The sequence below is a fragment of the Marmota flaviventris genome, chromosome 9 (assembly GCF_047511675.1).
Source record: "Marmota flaviventris isolate mMarFla1 chromosome 9, mMarFla1.hap1, whole genome shotgun sequence".
NCBI classification, from domain to species: Eukaryota; Metazoa; Chordata; class Mammalia; order Rodentia; family Sciuridae; genus Marmota; species Marmota flaviventris.
In genome coordinates this window covers 11,433,575-11,452,192 of record NC_092506.1, presented here as the reverse complement: position 1 = coordinate 11,452,192, position 18,618 = coordinate 11,433,575, and the positions used below count along the sequence as shown (strand labels likewise).

Genomic DNA, 18,618 nt, shown 5'->3' with positions numbered 1-18,618 from the left:
CAGAGGCCCTGAGAGCTCCTTCCACTCCTTCTACCTGTGGTTCCAGGGAGAAGAGTTCTGTGATGAAGGGGCCTCACTAGACACCACCGCTCTCATGCCTCCATCCTGGACTTCCAGCCTAACACATGTTGTTTTTTGTTTTGGTACTGGGGATTGAACTCAGGGGAGCTGAACCACCGAGGCAAATCCTCAGCCCTTTTTTATATTTAGAAACAGAGTTTTGCTGAGTTGCTTGGGGCCTCGCTAAGATGCTAAGGCTAGCTCTGAACTCGCAACCCTCCTGCCTCAGCCTCCCAAGCCACTGGGATTACAGGCATGTGCCACCACACCCAGCCTAATAACGTTTTCTGAAGCCATTCAATCCATGGTATTTGTTAAAGCAACCTGAACAGACGATGATGACCTTTGATTCTTAAAAACATTTAATGGAAATCAAGCTTCAATAAACAAGTAAAATGCCCACTCATATGGAGACAGGGAACTGCTCATGACCCAGGAGCCTGGCAGTCATCCCAGCAGCACTGAAGTTTTCATCCAACCAGGAAGTCCAGACACAAGCCTTCTGCCAACATCTGACAATGGAGACTGGGGTAAACAACCTGGTGGCTACCTGCCAGGGAGCATAGGGCTGCAAACCCCAAGCCTCATCCTTATCTACTAAGCACAGAAGTCTGGAGCCTGGGACCTGCAGGGCTTATTTGGAGAAGGCAAGAAGAGCCACATGCCAGCACCTCTCCACCCACTTTCTCCTCAGAAGAGCAAGGCTTGGGCTGCAGCATGCCACAGGAGGCTAGGTCTACCTGGGCAAGCGCCACGGTGGAGCAGGAGCACCTGGTATTTAGCAAGAAACTCCTCCGAAGGTGGCGATGGCTCTGCTGGGCACAGTGCTGTGCCATGCTGGCCTGCTTCATGGTGGGCTGGAGGGAAGGATCAGCTGGGCTGGGGCCCTGCCAGGAGAACAGGCTGGGCCTGCCAGCAAGGGAGGAAAAGGGGGCCAGGAAACCTCTGCTACTCATCACTCTTAGGATTCTGGGGGACAGGTAGTCTGTTCTTGGGACAGCAGGTTACCAGGACTCGTGGGGCTGCCTGGTGGTGACAGGCATGTAAGTCACAGGAAAAGGGCGGGATCCAGGCCCCAGCTGGAGCAGCAGCTAGAAGAGGTGGAGCCATAGGGTCAAAATACCACACAGACTATCTCAGAGCACCAACACCCCCCTCCCTCAGGCTTCTCCACAGATGCTGCTCCATCCTCTCCTTCTTCGGTCACCCTCCACCAGATGCACACCCGGCCAGGGCTGGATGGGTGACAGCAGATAAAGCCGGCTCTCTGGTGGGTGGCCTGACTGAAATGCATGCCTTCAACAGGAAAGCCGACCTTCCTCAAGGCCCCCATTATGGGCTGCAGTTGAGTCCCAGTTTTTCCAAACTGTTGGGATTTTCTGCCACATCCCTAACAGTTTAAAGGGGAAACCAGCTGGACTTCTGCAGACACAGCAAGAGTGGCTGGGGTAAGGAGGGCTTGTGCAAACGCAGGCCCTGAAGTCAACGCCGAGAAGCCAAAGCCACCAAGAAAAGCAAATGGGCAGTAAGTGGCTGGAGACAGCAGGCCTGACACCAAGGCAAAGAGAAGTTTGAACCCAGGTCCCAAAGAAAGTCTGTTGCTGAGACCAGCCGGGAGCTCAGGTGGAGCAGAGCTTCTGAAGCGAGGACAGATCAACTGCTGACTGTTCCTGGGACACCCCGGCTCACTCCCCATCATGCAACAAGGGCTGGAAAGAAGGCAGAGCACAGGAGTTAAGACTGCCCCTGACCTGCAGGAGTCACAGCAGGCCTGAGCTGCTCATAGAGACCCCCAAGTTGCAGGGTGACCCTGCCCAAGCCACCAGATCTCTTAGGAAAGCCCCGAAGTCCTTGAGTCTGGTCCACACCCTAACACCCTCCAACCATCAGAAGCCCAAGAACAGACAAGACTTGCTACAAGCACCCAACTTGTCACCAAGCACCAGTCCCACTAACCTAGCCCCAAAACTGTCACAGAAGTTACTATATACCCTCATCATACTCAGGAACTTCCTTAGGGAAGGTAAAGCCATGCATACCTCATCTCTCAGTGCTACAGGAATTGGGGTGGAGGCAGGAATTCTGAGAGGTGCTGAGCCTGGACAGCCACACTACTGGGATATGCTGCTCTGAAACCACTGTCCCTGTCAACCACCCTAATTCCACCTTCAAGCCACATGGCTTCTCACCAGACTAGTGGACCCGTCTTCACAGCAAGGCCCACGTCCTTCCTGGTTGGTCCTTCTCTACATCTGGCCCTATTCGCACCTCACCCTGGAATGGAGGACAAGCAGCCATACCTGTCTGTCAGTCAGGATCCCTGGTTCTGGGCGTTTCCAGGATGAAGCCAGAAGGACGTAGAGAACCAGTAGCCCAAAGGCCACCACCAGCAGCCCAGTGCAATTGGCAAAGACAGCCTCGCTGGGCAGGCTGGCATATGGCTTGGTGGCATTTTTCCTAAAGATGACAAGACAATGTGGGTCCTTGAGAGACTTTTCCACCTGGTTTTGCCCAGGGGGAGACTTGATGCTACTAAAAGAGGAAACAAAAGCTTCTCGGGACCACTTGTGACCTGGAATTTTAACATACTTTTTAAGTCCCTGCTATAATAACAAAACTCTATATAATACTTTTGACTTACCAGGAAATTGAAGCTCAAAGGGATGAAATTAACTCACCCAGAGTTACATAACCAGTAAATAAGACAGCCAGGATCTAAACCCAGGGCTGACCTCAACTTTATTTATTTATTTACTTACTTATTTATTTTTTGCAGTCCTGGGAATTGAACCTAGGGCCCTGTGCTTATAGGCAGGTGCTCTACCACTGAGCTACCTCTCAGCCTCTTATTTGCTTTTCACTATGCCCCCCACCTCAAAAGAGTGGGCAGCAGTGGTTACGCATGCAAGCTCTGGAGTCAGACTGCTAACCCTGAATCCCAGTTCTGCCACTTATTGGCTGTGCATTCTTAGTAAGTTACTTAGTTTCTTTGTGCCTCAGTGCTCTCATTGGTGGCATGACATCATCACCAATGTCATAGGGCAGTTGAGAGGATTAGATGTAAAGCAATTAGAACAGTTTCTGACACAGAATAGGTACTAAATCAACCTGATCATAAATATTTGTTGACCAATTTACCAGTCTCAATTTAAATACCAATTCTCTCATCTTCCAGATCGGGAATAGGCCCAGCCCCGTGGGGGGGGTTCTATGATTGATTATACAGTGCATTTTCTGAAAACCCTCTTGCCTCCCCTCTGTCTTAAGAGGTGGGACCCCAGAGCACTCACAAACTGAAGAAAAGCTTCTCATTAATGCCGGAAATGACAGATGCAACAGACAGACAAAGGATGGCAGCTCCAAAGAAGACGTGGATCGGTTTCAGGAGGCTGCGCAGCCACAGGGATGCCCAGGGCAGGAGGAAGATGGCAAAGCCCAGGGACCACTGCGGACACAAGAAGGAAGTCCCTGGCTACACCATGTGTGACGAGATGCACCAGCTCACCCACTCCATGAGCACTTCCTGCCCATCACTGTTGCTTGGCCCTTCTTTCCCACCAGCATTGCCCCACCACCATCCTTTGCCGCTCATGTGGGCTGTCTGTTTCTATTACACAAGCAGCAAAAACGGTACAGGAAACCCTCAGCTCCAGTCCTGCTCTCCCAGCAAACCCAGTCATCCTCGACTGTCTGCTGCTTGCCAGTCCTTGCTCATAAACTCCTCTCTAGTGCAGGACTGATTGGAATACAGAAACCACTTCTACAATTGCTTCTGGTTCAAAGAGACACAGGAGTGGGCAAAGCAGAAAGGAGGTGGCTGATCAGAGTCAGCATGGTACATGCTATGACAAAATTGGCCCAGAGGGCTCTGGGATAGCACACAGGCTGCATGATGGCTATAAGGAACAGGGCAAGCGCAGGAGGCACCAACTCGCCCAGCCATGTAGTTTGCCAAGTCTACAGGGGTTGCCCAGCAGGACCCTCTCCAGGCAGTGAGCAGAGGGACTATCTGGAGTTGCTGCTAATAACCCCCAAAGAACCCAAAGGAAGCGGATGGTGATGACCCACCTGGCAGGCGAAGAGGATGACGGTGGTGATACCCAGCCAGCTGTGCAGGGAGTAGAGGTGGGCGATATTTGAGTGGTTGTGAAATTGAAAGACAGCAACCAGCCCCACAACAGTGAGGATAAAGGCGATCAGGTGCAGGGCCGCATGGAGGAGTTTCCAGGGCAGCTTGGGTCCCACCCATGACTGAGGCAGGCGGTACACCAACGATGCTGCAGGAGAGAGAGCAGTCCTGGGGCTCAGCCTCAGTCCCCTGTGCTCAACACTTCAGGGAAATCACCCTGATGTGATCCCACCCAGCCTCTCAACGAGGGGAGGAGGAAATGCTAGGATACTGGCATCGACTCTTCAGCATCTATCAACTTCCCATCATTTGTGGGGCAGCCATGAAGGGAGGAGAGAAGAGCCAGTTAAAGAGTAAGGGGCCACAAGTACAGTGGCACACAGCAGTCAGCCCAGAGATTCAGGAGCATCACAAGTTTGAGGCCAGCCAGGACAACTTAGCAAGACTCTGTCTTGAAAATACAAAGGGCTGGGGGTGAACTCAGTGGAAGAGCACCTACTTGGCATGCATGAGGCCCTGAGTTCCATCCCCAGCACTGGGAAAAAAATCCAGGCTCTGCCTCTTGGCTGTTGGGCCTCTCCTTTCTGTTTCTTTACTTATCAAAAGGAGACAACAGACCCCACCCCACAAACTAGTAAAAACAAAACAGATGATACATGAAGTGCACGTGGGCAGGGGGATGAGTCTCACTTCCCATTTTACAAGGCAAAGATTTCAATGAGGCAAAGACGCATCCTGGAAGAGTAAGCAAGTGCCTCAGCTGGGGGCCTGCCTATGCCGGGGGAGCATCAGCCTTAGAGCAGGAGTCAGCCACCATAGCTCACAGGCCAACTCCCACCTGCTGCCTATTTTTATAAAGTTTTACTGGATTCACAGCCATGCTGCTTGTTTGCTTATGTATTTTCTTTCTTTCTTTCTTTTGCAGTACTAGGGATTGAATGCAAGACTTCACACAAGTTCTGCAAGTGCTCCAACACTCAGTTATATCCCCACTCCTTTTTTAAAATTTCAAGACTGGCTCTGACAAAGTTGCTAGGCTGGCCTTGAACTTATGATCCTCCTCCTCAGCTTCTAGTGTAGCTGGAAGCTTCTGACCTGTTTCTATTTTTTCTGTGGCTACTCATACAATACAATGGCAGAGCTAAGTAGTTGTGATATAGATGAATGGCTGGCAAAGCCTGAAATATTTACTTTCTGGCCCTTCACAGAAGTTTGCTGACACTTGTCCCAGTGTATCTGTAAAGCTGCTCTTCTGAGATGCCCTACTCTTACCATTTCCTCCCCTAAATGGACCCAGTGGCACTCCAACCCACTCTACCCCAGCAGCCCCAAACCCAACACTGACAAAGGCCAGCCTTGGGAGAGGGGAACTGCTGACCTGTCCAGCCTGAGCTCCATCATACCTCCCATACCAACCTCTTACTCACCAGCTCCATAGAGTACCACCATGCCAGACACCATGAGCACTGGGTGCCAGTTGAACATGTGTACGCTGCCATCCCAGGCAAAGCCACCACGCCAGTACTGCATCCAATAGACAGTGAAGAGGATGCACATTGAGCCCAGGGATCCCAGAACAAGGCAGGACAGGTAAAACTGTCCTGAAGCCATTCTGATTAAGAACTCCTAGAAGCAGAAATCACATGTCACTGCTGGCTGAGGTGTATCTCACACACCAACTAGCAGAAATAACACTGACCTCTCTCTTGGCCCATGGTATGGAAACTTTTTGCTTCAGTTCCCCTATCATCAGCCTGGGTACCACCCCCATAAGGGCTCAAAGGCAAAGTGGACTCCATGTCAATGAGTGAGGCCCCACCCCAGCACTGGCAGTGTACAGAGCAGCAAGCTTGAGATGGATGACAAGGCCTGGTCCAGAACCCTAGGATTAGTCTCCCCTCACCTGGACCAATCCAGGCAAGAAGAAACAGGAATCAAAATCCAGGCCAGGCTGCAAATGCCCAAGCCCTGATTCTAACAGCACGACCTGAAAGGGGTATACACACTACAGGCTGGAAGCAGAAGCGTTTTCAGATTTCAGAGATTTTGAATTTTGAAGTATTTGCATATTTGAACATTTTGAGCATCCTGTTTGTGATAAAAAAAATTAGATTTCAAGACAGATATGCTTGAATCAGAAGGCTGATGTAAGAAGATCTCAAGTTTGACACTAGCCTAGGCAAATTAATAAGACCATGTCTCAAAAATAAAATAAAAAGGCTAGGATGTAGCTCAGTGGTGGAGTACCCCTGAGATCAATTCTCAGTACCGCAAAAAGAAAACGAAAGGGAAGTTCTTCCTCCCCAGATGGCGAACTCCTTGGGGCTAATGCCCACAGGGGAGGTAAGATCAAGCCTTCACCTGAATCCTCACACTTCATTCCTTGAATTGAGTGATACCCCTCAGCTGTTTTTAGGCCTGAGACTTCTGCTTTCTCATCCACTGGGGAAAGTCCAGAGGAAAAAAGAGGAACCAAGAACTCATGGTCTAGAAAGCAAGAGGTTTATTTTGAGATTTCCGTGTGTACTTGATAAACTCAGAAACCAACTTTGGATTCAGGACTGGTTAATATTAACACCTCTGAGAAGTTGGCTCCTGAAAGTCGAGCAGAAGACATGGTGAACAGCTCAGTGGTAGAGCCCTTGCCTAGCGTGTGTGAGGCCCTGGGTTCCACCCCCAGTGCTAAAACAAACAAACAAAAAAGCAGGCAAAGACACAGGACCAGCCCTGCCCTGCTTCTAGCAAACGTGGCCAGCATGGGCCCAGACTTCCAGGCTGTCGTCCTGTCCCATGGACTCGCACCAAGAAGACAAGACTGTAGTTCCCTCAGTTGAGGTTCGTCCCTCTAAACCATCTAACAGAGAGAAGAAACAGCCAATAGCTCCCAAGGAGGGACAACCCCTGGTTCATCACCTTTAGACCCAGCAGTAGGCTGATGACAGAGGGATGGACGGCCTCTGATTCTTACAAACTGCGCACCTTAAGCAAAACACTTAACATTTGCAGGACTTGTTTTCATCTGAAAGAAAAGCACAGCAATAAGAAAACTATTTATTGAGCTTTACTGAGAGCACCAGATCTACACACGTCCCTTTTACTCCTCCTGACAACCCCGTGAGGAGAGTCACCCCTCTCACACACATGAGGAAACAAGGCTCAGAAAGAAGTAGTAATGAGCACAGGACCCAGTGAGTGGGCAGAGAGTTTCAAAGCCCTATTTGTCTGTCTCCAAGGCTAACAGCTCCATAATCTCCCCTTGACCATAGGTTGTCAGACCAAGTGAAGAAACATAGTGAAGACATCATGAGGGCTGGGGTTGTGGCTCAGTGGTAGAGCGCTCGCCTTGCATGTGTGAAACCCTGGGTTCAATCCTCAGCACATTTAAAAATAAATAAATTAAGGTATCGTGTTCATCTACAATTAAAAAAATATTTAAAAAAATATATCATGAGAGCCAAGCATTATAACTCTTCTTAGTTATTGCTGTCATAGGAGTTTTATCCTAACAAAAATATGGATGGTAGCTGGGTGCAGTGGCACATGCCTAGGGAGGTTGAGGCAGAAGGATCATTTGAGCAAAGAAGTTCCAGGATAGCTTGGGTCACACAGTGAGACCTCATCTCAAAAAACAAAAACCTAGGGCTGGATTTGTAGAGCACTTGCCTCACATGTGTGAGGCCCTGGGTTCAATCCTCAGCATCACACAAAAATAAATAAAACAAAATAAATACATTGTGTCCATCTACAACTAAAATATATGTATATTTGTATATTAAAAAAAAAAAAAAAAAAAAACTAGAGCTGGGTGCAGTGGTGCATGCCTATAAACCCAGTGGCTTGGGAGGCTGAGGCAGGAAGATCAACAAGTTCAAAGCCAGCCCCAGCAACTTAGTGAGGCCGTAAGCAACTTACTGAGACCCATCTCTAAATAAAATATATAAGGGAAAAAAAAGGAAGGGGGAACTGGGGATGTGGCTCAGTGGTTAGCATTCCTGAGTTCAGTTCCTGGTACCAAAAAATACCAAAACAAGATCTAAAGCTCATGGTCCTGGTATTTGTCCAGGCCTCTCCATAGCCCTGATTACATGCTGCGTCGGGCATCCATCTAAGCAGGAATAGACACCAGACTCTTACAAAATGATCCAAGTTAGCAGTGATCTTTGAGAGACTAAGGTCTAAGAGGCAGGGAAGAAAAACAAGCTTCCTTGAGGAAGGCTGGCAGGAGAAAAATCATGCCACCCAGTTTCATGACTCAACTACTAAGCTCAAAGATTTGCTACCCAGTCTCAGAGCTGCCTCCCCAATTCCTGAAAAGGCAGAGGAAGCTTTAGGTCACCACATGTTTAGCTAACACACCTTCCACTCCATTGGTGAAATGTTAAGTCAACATGAAGGAGCTCTCGGTCAGCAGGCTCCATCTATCTGACAGTATGTCTTTCTACATTTTTTTCCTTTGTAAAGAAATATAATCCAGAAGGGACTGTATCCCTATCCCTAGAAGTCCTAGATTACTTACTGCTCTCTGACACAGGTGATGACACTTTCCTGATAGAAGGCAGGAAACTTAAAACTGCTTTGCTCATAATACACAGGAGAGCCCTCCTTCCTGAAAGTGCAAAAGCAGAAGAAATGAAGAATGCAGTGAAAATTACATGCAAATGCTGAGAACATGCATTCATTTGTTCTAATACAGCAGGCTGGGCTAGGACTCCAGAATGTGCCTATCATTCCTGTTCTGCCCTCACTGCACAGAGCCCCTTCCTAAGGTAGGAGTTAGTAAACTCTTATGCAAGAACAAGGTAATATATATTTTAGGCTTTGCAGGACATATGTTCTTTGTCACAACCATGTCATGAACTTTGCTGATGTAGTGCAGAGCAGCCACAGACAATAACTTAGCAAATAAGCATTACTGGGTTCCAATAACACTTTATTTATGGGACTAAAATCTGAGTTTCATGATTTTCATGTATCACAAAGTCTACCCTTTAAATTTTTTTCAGTCATTTAAACATGTAAAAACCATTCAGGAAGGCCATATTTGGCCTGTGGGTTATAGTTTATTGACTCTGATCAAGGAGTCTGTTTATTGACTCTGATCAAGGAGTCTATTCATTAACCCAATACTTTCCTTAATTCCTTGGCAGAAAGCATTCCCCTAGACTGAGCTAAACCAAGATCAGGCCTAGAAGTTAGAAATGAGTATCTACTCCAGGCACAGTGACACATGTGCCTTAATGCCAGAGACTGGAGAGCTTGAGGGAGGAGGACTGCAGTTGGGGGCTGGCCTGGGCAATTTAGCAAAACCCTAAGCAACATAGTGAAATCCTGTCTCAAAATAAAAAGATCTGTAATGTAGCTCAGTGGTAAAGCTCCCTTGAGTTGAATCCTCAGTACCAAAGAAGAAAGAAGTATTGCCCATTCACCATTCAGGACAAAGCTCTATTTCAAACTCCTGTAAATGTTACTTTTATAATTTACAACCACAGATGAAGGGACAGAGAGTCAGTTTGTTGCTTTTCCTTCATAGATGGATAGGGGGGCTTTTAAGAATCCTAAAACTCAAGCCTAGTATGGTGACATATGCCTGTAATGCCAACACTCCAGAAGCTGAGGCAGGAGGATCCCAAGTTTGAGGTCAGTCTCCACAATTTAGTAAGGCCCTGTCTCAAAATTAAATTATAAAAGTGCTGGGGATGTAGCTCAGAGGTAGCTCGCCCCTTGTTCCATCACCAGTACTGGGGGAAAAAAAATTCTGAAACCCAAACCTTGGGTTCAAGCCCTAACCCTTTATCTTAACAGATCAAAAACACTGTTAACACTGGTGCCCAAAGAAGGAAAGTGACTTGGCCAAGGCGACCGGCTGAGCTGGTACAGGCACTCTGGTTTACTCCTCCTCAGCTCCTAGGACTCCTTACTTCCAAAGGTAGCTTCGTAAGTCGGGATTCAGGAGTGTGTAGCCCAATATTCCAGCCTGGAGGTAGGTAAACAAAGTCCTCCTTAGCACCACGGATCACAGACAGTCCTTCAGACTGCCTCAGGTCTAACCATTCTAGGCACCCAGGGGCCCTATTCTGACTCCTCTGCTAGGCGCTCGGTCCCAGCAAATCTTGGGTGAAAAACAGGTGTGCGGGCTCCGCCAGCTTTTTGAGGCTTCCGAAAGCGTTCGTGCCTTTTATTACCACCAGCTGTGGAAGGAAGGGTACGGAGAAGAGAGTCCATTTCCTAAAAGGGAAAACTGAGGCCAAGCGAGGGGTCGCGACAGCGCGAGAGGAGGTAGTGGTAGCAGCGGAGTCGGCAGTGGAACCCAGGTCCCTTAACTCCCACCCCGGGCTCTTTCTCACCCCTAACCACAGTGGGACGCCACGGGGCCGGGGACTCCGAAACCCGCCTCTCTCAGCCGACACCAGAACCGCCACTCCCCAGTGTCCTGGAAGGTAGAGGTCCGACTCTCCGGCAAGTCCGGTTCAGCTGGCAGTGAAGCGCCCGGCGCCGCCTCCCGCTCTTATAGCCTCGCAGCACTTCCGGTGGCGCGCGAGGCCGCCTGGGAAATGCAGTCCCAGGCGCGGGATCACCCGCTCCCTGCGCGGCCAGGTGCCGGCTCCCCGACCCGCTTCCTCCACCGGCGTTTCTTCCCCACTCCCGGGTCGGGCCTAGGAGCGTCACAACGCGTCTGCCCTGTCCTTCCACCCCATCTCGAGGAGACGGAAATGTTCAGGTTGATACACTGCTTGCCGCCAAGATCAGACCCTAAGCAAGGTCTCCGGAGACGTGGGCGGGAGCCCTGGTCAGCGAAAGGCGACGCTGGGACGGCCAGGACCAGGCGGGCCCGGGAAATCGAAAGCCCGAACATGGAGGCTGGGTTGCCGTAGAGAGGGGAGAGGAAGCCGAGGTCAGTTTGCTGAAAGAGCCCGCGTCCGCCATCGACTTCCGGAATTTGAAGCCGGCTTCCGGAAGCCGGAATGGTGTCCCCATGACAACCGACGTTGGTTCTTTGAGGTGAGAGTGACTGATGAGCAGTGGGGAGAGTGCCCAGAAATCTGGATTTTTATTGCCGTTCCTTTTGGTTTGGGCTTTTTGCCACGCCAAGCCCTTTTTTAAGTGATTAGGAAGGACGCGGGAAGCTGCCCCAAGAAAAGGCGAAGGCCGGAGGTAGCGGTGGACGAAGGGCGAAGAGCGCGGCTGTGCCTCGCGAGTCCCCACCGCCCTACGCTGGAAGAAATGAGCGTCCAAGTCGGGAGAGCGACGTGTGTCTACCTGACAGACCTCGCCAGAGGCCTGTGAAGTGGTGTGTGCGTCACCCGAGTTAGGAATCCTGGCTCTGCGACCAGGAAGAGTGACAACTCGGACCTGGTGTAGCATGGGGAGAATGCTTTCCTACTTTGCAGAGTTGTTGCAAGGATTAAAAGAAACTATCTTGGTTAACAAGTTGATTCTGGTGCTGGTACCTGGGTGATAGCTATCAATATTATTTAATTTAATAAGTGGGGAAACTCAAGCTCAGAGAAGCCACATTCATCCATCCAGTAAGGTGGGACTAAACCCAGTGAGCTAGTTGAGGGCTTTAACCTTTTAGAATCTCCATGCAAATAGATATTATGTCTGTGAAAATGCTTATTTGTAGGATAGTCCTAGAATTAAGTGGTTATAAAAAAAGAATTTGTGAATTTTTTTATAGTAGAATTTGTTTTGATATGATTGTACAAGCATGGAATAAATCTTATTCTAGTTAGGCTAAATTTAGAGTGTAGACTTTAAACATTTTTACAGATGCTAATTTAGTCACTCTAACACTTTAAAGCACATTGAATATTTGATTTGATCTAAGCTGCAGGATCACAGAGCAGCTTGTGGGTCTTGAGATGTATGAAAATAAAGGCCCAGCTCCCCTTACTTGATGCCTCTGTGTTTCTTCCACAACCATAACATAAAGTTTTTTGGAGAGCCCTGTTTCCTCCCGGCTGTTTCTGCCCTTGCCACTTTCATGTGGACATATTTTTCCTACCTCCTTACATATCAGTCTCTCAGACATACAGACCTACATATACACATATCTGTCTATGTAAGAGGCAGCTTAGTGCAGGAGTTAAGAACACTCTGGGGATGTAGCTCAGTGGTAGAGTGCTTGCCTAACATGTGAGAGGCCCTGGGTTTGATTCTCAGAACAGAAGAAGGAAAAAAAAAAAAGCAGACTCAACCCTGGGCCACCTGGATGAGAACTCCAATTCTGCCACTTACTAGCTTTGTGACCTTGGACAAATTATTTTGTCTTTCAGTTTTCTCACCTGTAAAATGGGGAAAGGAATAAACATGTTTTCTATTTCATGAGGTTATTATGAGATTTGAATGTTAGTGCTTACAACAGTCCCTGACTCACTGCAAGTGATGTATATGACTGCTGTTAACATTACTATTGCTACATGATCAGGCAGACTCTTCTCTGAAGTACCCCTCGGTTTTTTGGTTAGAGAAGTTCTGCATTTAGAAGGATCCTGGCATGGAGAAAGTTTGACTGTGAGGGTCCCCAGAAGGAATGACAAAGTGGGTTTTTTGGTTGTTGGTTTTGTTAACTAATGTATCCCAATCATCTGGAATCATGCCTGACATACAGTAGTAGGTGCTCAGTAAATGTTTATTATATTAATGGATTTCTAACCCTGCCTCTCTTTTTGCCCCAACAGGTCCTTGTCTGAGAACAAGGGCAACAGCTCTTGATTTGGAAGACTTAGACACTTCTCCTCAGTGTTGGGGAGAGAACCAAGAACTCTTTTTAAGGGAATTGTGGAATGTGCCCTTGGAGGCCCAAGAAAGCAGAAGAAAGATGCTTCAGACCAGTAACTACAGCCTGGTGCTGTCCCTGCAGTTCCTGCTGCTGTCCTATGACCTCTTTGTCAATTCCTTCTCAGAGCTACTCCGAATAGCTCCTGTCATCCAGTTGGTGCTCTTCATGTGAGTGCGGAGGGTAGATCTGGAAAGCTGAACTTAGGCAGTTTGAAGGCCCTGCTTAATTAAGTTCATGACTTAGCATTTTTAAAGTTATTAGTAGGTGGGCTTGGATTGTAGCTCAGTGGTAGCATGTGTACTTACATGTATACTTGCATTCATGAGGCCCTAGATTCAGTCCCTGCCACATGAAATAGTTATTATCAGAGAAATACCAGGGAGAATGAAATTTAACAATGTCCTGAGTTCTCATGGTATACAAATGTAGTCACAGGTCCTCTTTTTATATACCTTTTTTTTTCTGTTTTTATGTATGTCTAACAAGAGTTGGAGAACAGTTTAGATAGGAAATGAAGGTCTACTAACCCTGTCATTTTGTTCATCTGGGGATAGAATACTGTCTTTGCCTTAAAAGAGAATTACAATATAGCAGGTTGAAAGAACAATCATGAGGCTGAGGCTATAGCTCAGTGCTTGAGCTATACAGTGCTTGCCTCGCATGTATGAGGCACTGGGTTCAATCCTCATCACCACGTAAAAATAAATAGATACTGTGTGTTCTTCTACAACTAAATATTTTTTTTTAAAAAAAGAACAATCACATTAATAATATATGACTCCTGTAGGATAGAAAGTATTGGCATTTATTCTCCACACTAATTTACAGATTTCGTGAGGCAGTTCATAAGCTGCAAACCACACTCCTGGAAGGAACTTCCTTTGTTCAGTGAGCATTCATTGGCCTGGCAGCCAGTGTTGTAGTTGCAGTGGTAACCTGACCAGTTCCCCCTCAGGGTTTCTGTTCTCCTGAAGAGACAATGGCGGAGTATAGCAAAATAAGATTTTAATATAGTGACATCAGACGTGGATGTAAACTAGCTGCAGTGAGAGGGGGGTTTACTTTAGTTAATGGGGTTGCAGGAAAGTTTTTCTAAAGAGGGGGAACGTTTGAACTGGGACTTGGATGGCATGAAGGCACTGGCCACCCAAAGATGGGGAAAGTCCATTGTTGTCTTTCCAGATGAAATCATCTGGCAGGACCAGGTATGTGACACACAGATTTGGTGTGTGTGGGAGAAAACTAGGTTCTCAGAAATGCCTCATTGGTTTATTAAATTAGGACTGTCAGAGGAGCACATCGTGTCTGTGGGCTATAATTCTGGGTAATTGCAGCTTCATGTCATTTGGGTCCTAAAGCTGATGCTTTCGGTGAGGGTTCTGGGTGACTATATCTCAAGGCAGGACAGATCTCAAGTTGTCCCCAGCTCTTGGGTCCTCACACATTTGGCCGTCTTATGTTTTATATGTCTGCAGCATCCAGGATATTGCAATCCTCTTCAACATCATCATCATTTTCCTCATGTTCTTCAACACCTTCGTCTTCCAGGCTGGCTTGGTCAACCTCCTATTCCATAAGTTCAAAGGGACCATCATCCTGACAGCTGTGTACTTTGCGCTCAGCATCTCCCTTCATGTCTGGGTCATGGTAAGAGTGGAGTTCTAAATTCTCAGATCTTTAAAGAGCTAGTAAGATCTTTTCTCTAGGAATCCAGCATCACTCATGTGCTTCCCTCCGCCTCCTTGGTGGGAGATAGGTGAAATGAAAGTGATGTGCTAGAGCACTGGGCACATGAGAGTTTCAAAAGGCACTTGGGTCTAGCTCTCTGTGTTGAAGAACAGCCTTATCCAAGAGTCTAAGGACTCTCCTGGACTATTCAGTGTACCTTTGCACCAAAGAGGCCTGTCAGAGCTAAAACAGGAAGTTGAATCTGTTTTAGCTACCTGGGTAGATGGGTTGATACAGGGTACTGCATAAATTCTTCCATTTCTGGATATCTTGTGCATCTTTCATGAGTTTTTTTTGTTTTTGTTTTTGTTTTTTTTTTTTTTTGATGGGCTGGGGCTGGGGACATGGCTCAATGGTGGGGTGCTTTCCTGTGCCTAGCATGCATGAAGCACTGGGCCACAATCAGTCAATCAAACAAAATACTCAGTGTCTCTAGTCCCTTCATTACTAGAGTTTTTTTGTTTTGATGAGCTGGCTGGGGACAGAGTTTGTGATCTCATGGAGATAAATAAGCTTATAGGGAAGGAACAGAACAATGTTGAAGTCTGAAAATGGTATCAGCAGGTGACTTTTTTTTAAACTGGGAATTGAACCCAGGAGTGCTTTACTGCTGAGCTACATCCCCAGTCCTTTTTATTTTTTATTTTGAGACAGGGTCTTGTTATGTTGCTGAGGATCTTGCTAAATTGTTGAGGCTGGCTTCGAACTTGTGCCTCCTGCCTCAGCCTCCTGAGTTGCTGGGATTACAAGCATGTGACACTGCGTCTGCCTCCTGTAAGGGATTTTGTACTCCAGGTGCTGGAACATAAATAGGTCCTGGCTTTGTCTGCTAAAGCTGTTGATCTGATTACACTGAGTGTTCCAAAGCTTTTATCTGACAGGAGCTGAGCTTGACATTTTCAAGGCAAGACAGCAGCAGAACTCCTGATACAGTCCATATCATTTCTGCTTGGCAAAGGCAGTGGAATGAAAGGGGATAAATACCTCAGTTCAGACTTCCTCCCTCAGGGTTAAAGGTATCCTCTTTGCATCAAAAAAAGGGAGCTCCCGTGAGCATGCCTGTAATCCCATCGGCTCGGGATGCTGAAACAAGAGGATTGCAAGTTCAAAACCAGCCTCAGCAAAAAGTGAGGTGCTAAGCAACTCAGGGAGACCCTGTCTCTAAATAAAATACAAAATAGGGCTGGGGATGTGACTCAGTGGTTGAGTGCCCCTGAGTTCAATCCCTGGTACCAAAAAATAGGGGAGGGAGTTTAAGGGGCTAGAGTTATGGCTCAGTGGGAAAGCACTTGCCTCGCACGTGTGAGGCACTGGGTTCCATTTTCAGCATTGCATATAAATAAATGAATAAAATAAAGGTCCACCAACATCTAAAAAAATATTAAAAGAAAAAGAAAGGAGGAGCTTGAGGCTCCTTTCAGAAACACTCCTTCAGCCAGGATTTGGTGGTGCATACCTGTAATCCATGCAATTGGGAGGCTGAAACAGGAGGATTGTGAGTTCAAGACCAGCCTCAGCAATTTAGCCAGGCCTTAAGCAATTTGGCAAGACCCTGTCTCAAAATAAAAAGGTCTTGGGATGCAGCTCCACTAACAAAGGATTCAATCCTCAGTACAAAAAAGAAACACTCCTTGGCCTTACAGAAAGCAGGAAGGAGGGGGGAATAGCATGAATTTCTACCAAGTGGCATCTCTGCCTCTAAACAAGTTGGAGATGTTAGAGCCACATGCAGCTATTAACCCTTTCCTTTCTATTCATATCTTCTTCAGAACTTACGCTGGAAAAATTCCAACAGCTTTGTTTGGACAGATGGACTTCAAACACTGTTTGTATTCCAGAGACTGGGTAAGGACCACAGCAGCCTCAGGCTTACTTTTTGTGCTAGCCTTGATCCTGGCCTTGTAGCCCCTCACAGCTGGCCTGGGATGGTTGGGACAGTCATGTCAAGAACAGAAGACTCCTTACAGGGAGACAGTGGGAAGCCCTGAGGCAGGCCCTGAGCTTGGAGGCTGGGTTCCCACCCTTAAAGGAGTTCTCAGGATCACCCCAGAGGCTTCTTCTCTGCTCTGTCCCCAGCGGCAGTGCTGTACTGCTACTTCTACAAACGGACGGCCGTGAGACTGGGCGACCCACGCTTCTACCAGGACTCTCTGTGGCTGCGCAAGGAGTTCATGCAAGTCCGAAGGTGACTGCTTCTTGTCACACTGATGGCTGCCTTTCCTTCCTGATAGAAGCTCTTCAGGAAGGATCGGCCTCTGCACCAGGAAATAGCTGGACTTCCCTAGGACATGCTTGGGCCAGTTGTGTTCTCACAAGTTCCACGAGTTCCCCAACAGACTCCTGTGCGTAGTGCCTCCTCTCCCCTACCTCAGTTCCACCCTTTCCTTCCTTCCCCGCCATGTTCCACTCCTTGCACCCCTCCCCTCTGCCGAGGCTGTGGCTCACCCTTTGAACCTACTAGTCTCCACCTTCCTGACACCACGCTCTGGTGACTGAAGGATGCAGCGTGGTAGTTGGGTGCTCTTGACTGATCCCCTCTTAGACATTTAGATTTTTATACCTAAGATACTTTTTTACATTTTGTAAATAGAAAATAAATTCTTTTTTCATAAATGGTGGAATCTGTCTGGCTAGATCACTCCATGGTTAAGAGGTATACCAAGTCCTACCCTCAGCACCTGTTTGACCCAGTGGGCAGATTGAGCCAGAGAACAAATATGGACATTTATTGAGTTCATTATGAGATAAAGTATTTCTGCAGAAGTTCAGGATGTAATTATCTGCTGCCTCACCCCATGGATTCCAGACATCTATCTATGCTTCATTCAGACACTCTCCCTATCAGAGGCTGAGATTATCCTCAGAAGAATAAAATGCTCCTTAGCTTTTTTGGCAGAAGACATTTTAAAAATTCATATGCTAAGCTGGGTGTGGTAGTGCATGCCTGTAATCCCAGTGACTCAGGAGGCTGAGGCAGGAGAATTGCAAGTTCAAAGTCAGCCTCATAAATTTAGCAAGGTCCTAAGCAACTTGGCGAGACCCTAATAAAACATTAAAAATGAGTGTAGGGGAGGTGGGGTTGTGGCTCAGCAGTAGAGCGCTCGCTTGCACATGCGAGACCGTGGGTTTGATCCTCAGCACCACAAAAAAATAAATAAGTGAAATAAAGGTATTGTGTTCAACTACAACTAAGAAAAAAAAAAAGGAAGGCTGGAGTTGTAGCTCAGGGTAGAGCACTTGCCTAGCAAGTGTGAGGCAAATAAAGGTATTATGCCCATCTACAACTAAAAATATTTATTTAAAAAAAAAAAAAAGGTACTGAAGATGTGGCTCAGTGGTTAAGCACCCCCTGGGTTCAATCCCTGGTACAAAAAAAAAAAATTTCACATGCTAATCCCAGCAATTCCAGAAGCTAAAATAGGAGGATCACAAATTCAAGGCCAGCCTCAGCAATTTAGCAAGACCCTTAGCAACTCAGCAAGACCTTGTCTCAAAAATAAAAAGACCAGTGGCTCAGGAGGCTGAGATAGGAGGATCACAAGTTCAAAGCCAGCCTCAGCAAAAGCAAGGCACTAAGCAACTCAGCGAGACTCTGTCTCTAAATAAAATACAGAATAGGGCTGGAGGCGTGGCTCAGGGGTCCAGTGCCAATCCCTGGTACTTAAAAAATTTTTAAAAATAATAAAAAGAGCTGCAGATATGACTCAGAGGTAAAGCACCCCTGGGTTCAATCCCCTGTACTAAAAAAAAAAAAAAAAAAAAAAAACCAGTAAAAATAAAAATTCATGTGCTGTTTTCTGGTAGCAAAATAATGTGTGACAGACCACTGGCAGACTTAAGTGGGATACAACAAAAAACAGTTCCCTGGCTCCAGAGTCTTGGGGTTCAGCTGATCTGGGCTGGGTCTGGGTGGTTTCTG

At 47.3% G+C, this 18,618-nt stretch overlaps 2 protein-coding genes across 9 annotated transcripts; one reads left to right on the top strand and one right to left on the bottom strand.

Moving 5' to 3' along the window:
- Positions 1–404: 404 nt before the first annotated feature.
- Cyb561a3 (cytochrome b561 family member A3) lies at positions 405–10,656 on the bottom strand. 7 transcript variants are annotated; one of them, XM_027944142.2, is made up of 8 exons: positions 10,534–10,642; positions 8,706–8,795; positions 7,103–7,208; positions 5,617–5,815; positions 4,129–4,337; positions 3,351–3,505; positions 2,361–2,592; positions 405–1,769 (listed from the first exon to the last, which is right to left on the bottom strand). In XM_027944142.2, the coding sequence occupies exons 4-8, from the start codon at positions 5,798–5,800 to the stop codon at positions 1,746–1,748; spliced, it is 804 nt and encodes a 267-aa protein (XP_027799943.2). In that variant the 5' UTR covers positions 5,801–5,815; positions 7,103–7,208; positions 8,706–8,795; positions 10,534–10,642; the 3' UTR covers positions 405–1,745. The 7 variants fall into 7 exon arrangements, with proteins under 7 accessions (XP_027799943.2, XP_027799947.2, XP_027799944.2 ...); XM_027944146.2 differs by having other exon boundaries at positions 2,361–2,517; positions 10,534–10,641; XM_027944143.2 differs by lacking the exon at positions 8,706–8,795.
- A 106-nt stretch (positions 10,657–10,762) lies between these two features.
- Tmem138 (transmembrane protein 138) lies at positions 10,763–17,312 on the top strand. 2 transcript variants are annotated; one of them, XM_027944149.2, is made up of 5 exons: positions 10,763–11,188; positions 12,871–13,138; positions 14,447–14,618; positions 16,469–16,544; positions 16,776–17,312. In XM_027944149.2, the coding sequence occupies exons 2-5, from the start codon at positions 13,011–13,013 to the stop codon at positions 16,886–16,888; spliced, it is 489 nt and encodes a 162-aa protein (XP_027799950.1). In that variant the 5' UTR covers positions 10,763–11,188; positions 12,871–13,010; the 3' UTR covers positions 16,889–17,312. The 2 variants fall into 2 exon arrangements, with proteins under 2 accessions (XP_027799950.1, XP_027799951.1); XM_027944150.2 differs by lacking the exon at positions 10,763–11,188 and adding an exon at positions 11,200–11,477.
- Positions 17,313–18,618: the final 1,306 nt, after the last annotated feature.

Excerpts from the sequence above, each read along its gene's own strand:
- Cyb561a3 (XM_027944147.3), bottom strand. The coding sequence starts at position 5,800 with ATGGCTTCAGGACAGTTTTACCTGTCCTGCCTTGTTCTGGGATCCCTG. Across the intron at positions 4,338-5,616 it reads GGTGGTACTCTATGGAGCTG|CATCGTTGGTGTACCGCCTG; the intron begins GTGAGTAAGAGG and ends TCTCTCCTGCAG. Across the intron at positions 2,593-3,350 it reads GAGAAGCTTTTCTTCAGTTT|TAGCATCAAGTCTCCCCCTG; the intron begins GTGAGTGCTCTG and ends TTCCTCTTTTAG.
- Tmem138 (XM_027944149.2), top strand. The coding sequence starts at position 13,011 with ATGCTTCAGACCAGTAACTACAGCCTGGTGCTGTCCCTGCAGTTCCTG. Across the intron at positions 14,619-16,468 it reads CCCTTCATGTCTGGGTCATG|AACTTACGCTGGAAAAATTC; the intron begins GTAAGAGTGGAG and ends TATCTTCTTCAG. Across the intron at positions 16,545-16,775 it reads GTTTGTATTCCAGAGACTGG|CGGCAGTGCTGTACTGCTAC; the intron begins GTAAGGACCACA and ends CTCTGTCCCCAG.